Consider the following 6,332-nt stretch of genomic DNA (forward strand, 5'->3'; position numbering starts at 1 on the left):
AGGCTTATGTATAGCTTTTTGCATATTTTAATGTTTGAAGTAATATGATTCATAAAGCTATAAAATGTAAAGTTTAAAGGGCCTTTCATGTTATATCATTAAATTTAGTAAAACTATTTCTCGGTCATTAGGTTTTAACTCTTATAAGAATATACATATTTTTTTTCTGTTTATGTACAAATATTTTTCCGAAGTGTTTTGGATATTCCTTCTCTAATAAAAAGAGATACCACTTTGTTTTCGCTTGCATGAGAAAGAATATCAAAAATTTTTCTTTTTTAAATTTAATTAGCCACAATAAAGAAGGAACGTTGCACATTAAAGACGTCTCTAGTGTAACTGAATCACTGTTCATATAGAAATCGCAGGTATTAGTCTCATACAACAACGCCCCCTATAGTTCGTTGCGATCGCGAATTAAGTTTATAATCGAAATATTTATTTTTAATGCAAGGATAAATTCCATTTGATTTTATTGAGCTCTTTAAACTGTAATTTTCCACCGCATTAGTGCAATACTAATTAAAATAACTCATCACTTCTGTTCTTTCCGAAGTCCTCTAAAGATCCATTCTCACTGCATGCTAAAAATTCGCCTTTGCAAACGCGAACTCGATTGGTGAGTTCTTCGCGGTTGAGTGTATTTTACCAATCATATATCCAAATTCACATGCAAAATGAATAGTTCATAAGTAATGGCAGGCAAGTTAGGAGTTTCTAGTAATGCGCTATCATTCACGCCATCTACTTAGCAGTTAAACTACAGGACGTTTATATCTAGAAAAACGAATCTGGCAACTTCTCTTAATAAGCGTTTTTATAAACAAAAACATTTTGCCATTCATATCGATTTGATATCTTGAGAAAAAAGAACTATTTAAGTATTTATCCTGTTAAAATTTTAGTTTCACGCTTTTAATAAAGATTAGTTTTGCAATACGTAAATATAAATACGGTTCATTTGTAGCATAGTTTCTTCAAAAATGGCTGATCGCTTGTCGCAATTACAAGATGCAGTAATGGCTCAGGCTGAAAATATTTGCAACAGTATTGGTATTTTACAACAATGTGCTACACCAAGTCATTTTCCAGAGTTCGATCGGGTCAATCCAAAAGCTCCGCAGCCCCCAGAAGATTTCTGCATGACATTTGCGACACTGATAAGTCGAACGGCTAAAGATATTGACGTCTTAATTGACAGCCTGCCCAGCGAAGAGTCTTACCCTGAGTTGCAGGAGGCCAGCATTAAGCGTCTTGACGAAGAAAATAAAGAAGCTGCCAGAAGATTGGAAGAAAGTGTCCGAAAAGGAGAAATCCTTCTTGAACAAATCAGAAAAGTTCTCTGCGATATTGCTATGTCAGAACTCGAAATGCAAAAATCGAACAATCAAACCAAATAAATTAACTCATAATTGTTTTTTTGAACCTTGATTTACGGTTATATGATATTGTTTTGATAGACAATATGATTTTTTATCTTTAAACTGCTTTATGAAAAGTTAATTTGATAATAAGCCTGAATTATCAAACGTAGAGGTGATTGTTAGCCCAAAACACAAATTCTAAGAATGTCTTGAGTAAAATTATTAATGGCATTTCAAAAAATTAATGTGCTTATAAATTAAAATCATTGATATTTTCAAAAACAAGAAATTCTAAATAAATTATATTCAGCATAATTTAATTGAATAGGGTTTACTTTTATCTCTAATCACATTTATTATTCTACTAGAAAAAAAAAAATTTCCAAATTAAAAAGATGCCAAGTATAAAATCTAGTTCAAATATTTTTTAAATAAAATGTATTAGAATTTTAATACATAAACAGTGTTTTCACTACAACGCGAGAATCTCGCATATTTTTTTATATTCTCGCATTAAAAAATGATTACCGCGAGAAATTCGAGCATTCTATAAAAAAATTTCAAAATTCGCGAATTTCTCGCATTTTGAAAAAATTTTCTCTTTTGCGCCATTTAGAATAAAATCCGTTTTACTTTTCTTCCTGGATCTTTTATTATTTTCAACATCTGCCCCATTATCTAGCTTCCCTATTTACCAGTATTGTTCAGAACCTTTAAGAACAACAGAACACCATCCTTCCGAACCACGGAACCTCTTTCAGAACGCATTTCTCTGCAACCACGTGTTTACCNAATTCAATCTAGATCTAATTCATATATCTTGTACAGTTATCTAGGTATCCACTTGAAGAAGAAAAAATTAGTTAGCTTATTATATATTTCATTGTATATACTCCATTAGCATAAGTAATCAATGTTTAATAAAAAGTAAAATATTAGTTGAACTTTCTTTGAATGACACCATTGTTACTATCCATTAAATAATGGTTTCTGGGTATCTCTGCCCCCCTGGAAAGTCATGAATTTCGGTAATGAAAATTTTTTTTCATGATTTTAACTATTTTTTTAAAGAAAAAGTCATGGATTTAGGTCGCCAAAAAATCTAATTTTTAAAATGGAATTCCCTCCCTCCCAATTTCATGGTGTTCTGAATTCGTAACTTAATCCCCACTCACAGTCATATTTTATTAAAATATAAAATGTTTTTTATCGTGTTCTTTATAAATTATGTTTTTATGTTAAAAAATTAAAGAAAAAACATCATTTCTCAAGCGAATTATCTTTTAAACTTTTGTGATTTCAGAATTTTTGTTATTTTATTTTATCAATTTAAAATTCTAGCTGAAGCAAACCGGTCATTGGCAGATTTTTTTAAAATCTGAAATGAGAACAGAAAAATCTGGAGTATATCTTTCCTTTCCGATGAACAAGAAAAGTATCTTTAGAATATAATTCTGCAGAAAATTTTTTTTATTTGCTTTTGTATTTTTTTTTCTTTCATTTACTTTGTTTCAACTCTTTCTTTACTCTGTTTTTTAAATTTAAAATCTATAAATATGAAGATGCAGAGTATAACAGTTTTGGTTATACCTATCATTTCAATTAATGTTATTATAATGCTTTTTTAAATTTATTGTTCTGTTTTTGTCGGGAGACAATAATAACTTCGTTAAGTCATGAAAAGTTTTTGGAATTAATCATGGAAAGTCATGAATTTGAAAATCAAAAATGTAACAGATACCCCGTAGCTCTAACATGATGTTAATAACTAAACTAACCTAAATAAAAAGAATTTTGATTTCCATAGAGATATGTTAATATTACTCTTCTTGAGCATTTTTATAAAAATTACTGATCTTAGAATCTCTGCATATTGTAAAGATTCATCAAATTTTTATTCTGCTCACTGAATTTTTCTTACTGATAATCCATGAAAACTGCCAAGAATTTTCAAATGTATCAAAGATTTATGGATATCCCCATATAGGTACCCAGTTGGAACCATTGCAATTTATTTTATTTCAACTGATTGAATGATTAAAAATATGTCATCACATGCTGGTGGCTGGTTGCATATTTTAAATAGCCCCAATTAGTTTAATTCTGAATACTATATTCTATTAATTTTTTTTATCCAAATAATTTTCATTCTATAAATTTGTATACCACTTATTAGGGTAGAGTTCTGATGATAATTGTATAAAAATAACTATTGTCAATCTCTTTTAATTTTATTTAAATGTGGTAAACTTCCTATAACTCACCACAATTTGAGAAAGTAAATGAAGAACTGCGGATTGCAGCAAACAAAAAAATTTCTTAATTTATAAAAAATTTTACACCTTATTTCTATTACATAATTTTATAAATTAATAAAAACATTTCTATGGTTTTCAATTCTGTAGGATAGACAAAACAGAACTCAAAATTAACATTATGTTCCCTGGACTAGCAATTACTTTAAAGGTAATTCTGTTTAAAAAAAATAATAAATTGGTTTCATACTTTGCTTCGGTCTGTGTTGTTGTCACCAAATAGCATTTTTCATCTTAATTATGACATTACACATTTCTGTATTTTCATTTAAATTCACTCAATTATTTATTATAATTTGTAAACCAACCAGTAAAAATGTGTACAGTCTAGTGATATATCTTTTAGTTAAAGCCTCTATGGACCAGTGAATATATTTTCTTTAATTCAACCTCTGAAAGAAGTAAAACATAGTTATTTCGTAATTTAAACTTAATTAACATCTTCTTAAAGAGTATCAATTCTTCAATGAAATATTTAACGAGTTCCACAGCAAGTTACTTTTTTTATTTATCTCTTTCCACCTAATATCTATAATTCTTTTTATTATTTGTCTGTAAAGTGTCAGTGATCGCGTGATAAAGTTTACTGTACTTTTCAATGTTATTTTTCTTAATTTATACAGGGGTACACAGTTAACAATTCTTTATTTGAAAGTTTCTAATTTGTCTTATAACAATTTATTTGAACTAATGTATATAAAATTTTATTATTATAGTATGAAAAAGCTTGATTATTTTTTTCAATAACAGGAAAATATGTGTTCTAAACTAAAGTAATGGGTTCTACACTAGGGATTGCTGCAAGCTCCATACTGCCTATGCTTCTAGGTTACTGCGTTTCCAGTGTATTTTAAAGATATTTGGCTCACAGCGTGATCATTGTGATTCTTGCAAATGTGGTATTTGATTACTTGTGCTTACAATGCTAAAGGTGCTAACACTAACGTAAGATAGTGCACAGCTTGCAACAAGAACAAACAGTTATAAACAAATGGAAAGAGGTCAAATCAGGGCTGCCAAAAAATCGAGTTATTCAAAATCTAGCAACCATGTCATCTTTTTTAACAATATAGCTATAAATAACTAAAACAAATTTTCACTTCAAACTCACCAATATTACTTAATAACATTAATATCTTATGAAATACGGCAGATTTGAGCTCAGAAATTATCTAATTGACTTTTTTTTATTGAAAACAAAATTATCCGTTTGTAAATATCGTTTCGCAGAATAAGCTGTAGTAAGCAGTTGCAAACTTTCTATCCGGAACTAGACCAGGTATTAAGCTCGAGATTGTTATTGTTTACATTTATATTAAATTTATATTGCACCGTCCATATGCACATAGTTACTAATAATAGCAAAATTATTAAGCTATTAATCATTATTTTTTAATATTTTTAAAATTATTCCTATTTAAAAAAATAACAAAATTGAAACTTCCCTTTGTCAATTTTTTGTTAGTGCACATTATGTACATAAACTAATAGATTTAAAATGTGTAAAATTTTCTAGGTTTCTACAGCAGTGATCCAACATAATTAATACAGACAGTGTTTGCAATATTTTCTCACCATTTATACCTACGTCAAAAATTCTTTATTAACTCTTTGAAATTTAATTATCCTTAATACCTGTGCCATAATTTTACTTTTGTACTATATTAATGGATTTTTATTTTAAAAAATAATAATTTCAATAATTTATTATACAAATTGTATTACAACATTCGTGGTGGCATTTGACGTGTCATAAAATGCAATACATTTGTTTCAATATAATGGTGATCAATAAAAAATTTCTCCTAATACTGATGTATTTTTCATAGTTTGATGATGATCTGTGTCTTGTTCAATGTTTTACTGAATTTTAATGCTTTTTTTTAAAGCTAAAAATGCCCATTTTACAACAATTTCATTTTTAATAAATATATTTTTGAGGAAGATCAGTGATTACTTTGATTTAAATCACCAATTTTATCTGCTGGAACAATTTTATCTGCAATATTAACAGTTTTTTCTTTATTATTTGAGAAAGGGGTAGAGCTCGGGTCTACTGATTTACTAAATAGAGAAATAATCTCTGAACACAAAGCTGGTAGAAATAGCATAATTTTAGATTATTACGACATAAAAATAAAGCTAAACTACATTATTTTATTTTAAAAAAATCCAGTTTATCAACTAACTTTCCATCATTTTTTAAAATCTCAACATTAAATGTTTTAGGCATAGTGTTCTAGATTATTCAAAATAGTATGTTATTCAAATAGTTATTATTTTTTTATAGTATGTTATTATAGTTATTTTTTGTCATTTATTTCCAGTTAATTTTCAGATCATTAGTATGGAATATCATGCTAAGAAAAATTAGCATTTCCAACGCCTTTTTGCTTTTAATCAAAGTTCTAAGCCTGCCAAAGCTGCTTATGACATTTATGCTATGTATGAAGAGGATATCATAGTTTAAAAAACCTTTTTGTAATTCGTATGCCAAGTTTAAAAAGATAAATTTAGATTAACCAACAAAGGCACAGCTTATTTTAGCCATCTGGTTTAGTTAAATGAATAGCTATTTAACCAGCTTTTGTAAGAAAATTCACTTTAAATGGCAAGAGAACTAGCAAACAAAATGGAATGCATGCTCATATAC

The 6,332-nt window shown here is 28.0% G+C and overlaps 2 protein-coding genes across 2 annotated transcripts in view; one reads left to right on the forward strand and one right to left on the reverse strand.

Annotated features, from left to right (window-relative positions):
- LOC107451850 (15-hydroxyprostaglandin dehydrogenase [NAD(+)]) overlaps positions 1-6,332 on the reverse strand; it is a gene marked incomplete in the record, with an annotated part of 22,372 nt that overhangs the window by 10,704 nt on the left and 5,336 nt on the right.
- Positions 766-1,679, forward strand: LOC107451851 (mediator of RNA polymerase II transcription subunit 21). The gene has a single exon (XM_016068081.3). It carries the CDS (start codon positions 984-986, stop codon positions 1,398-1,400), a length of 417 nt encoding a protein of 138 aa, XP_015923567.1. The 5' UTR covers positions 766-983; the 3' UTR covers positions 1,401-1,679.

Source organism: Parasteatoda tepidariorum, chromosome 4, assembly GCF_043381705.1.
Source record: "Parasteatoda tepidariorum isolate YZ-2023 chromosome 4, CAS_Ptep_4.0, whole genome shotgun sequence".
NCBI lineage: Eukaryota > Metazoa > Arthropoda > Arachnida > Araneae > Theridiidae > Parasteatoda > Parasteatoda tepidariorum.

What these genes read in the sequence shown, in the direction of transcription:
- LOC107451851 (XM_016068081.3), top strand. Translation starts at nt 984, where the DNA reads ATGGCTGATCGCTTGTCGCAATTACAAGATGCAGTAATGGCTCAGGCT.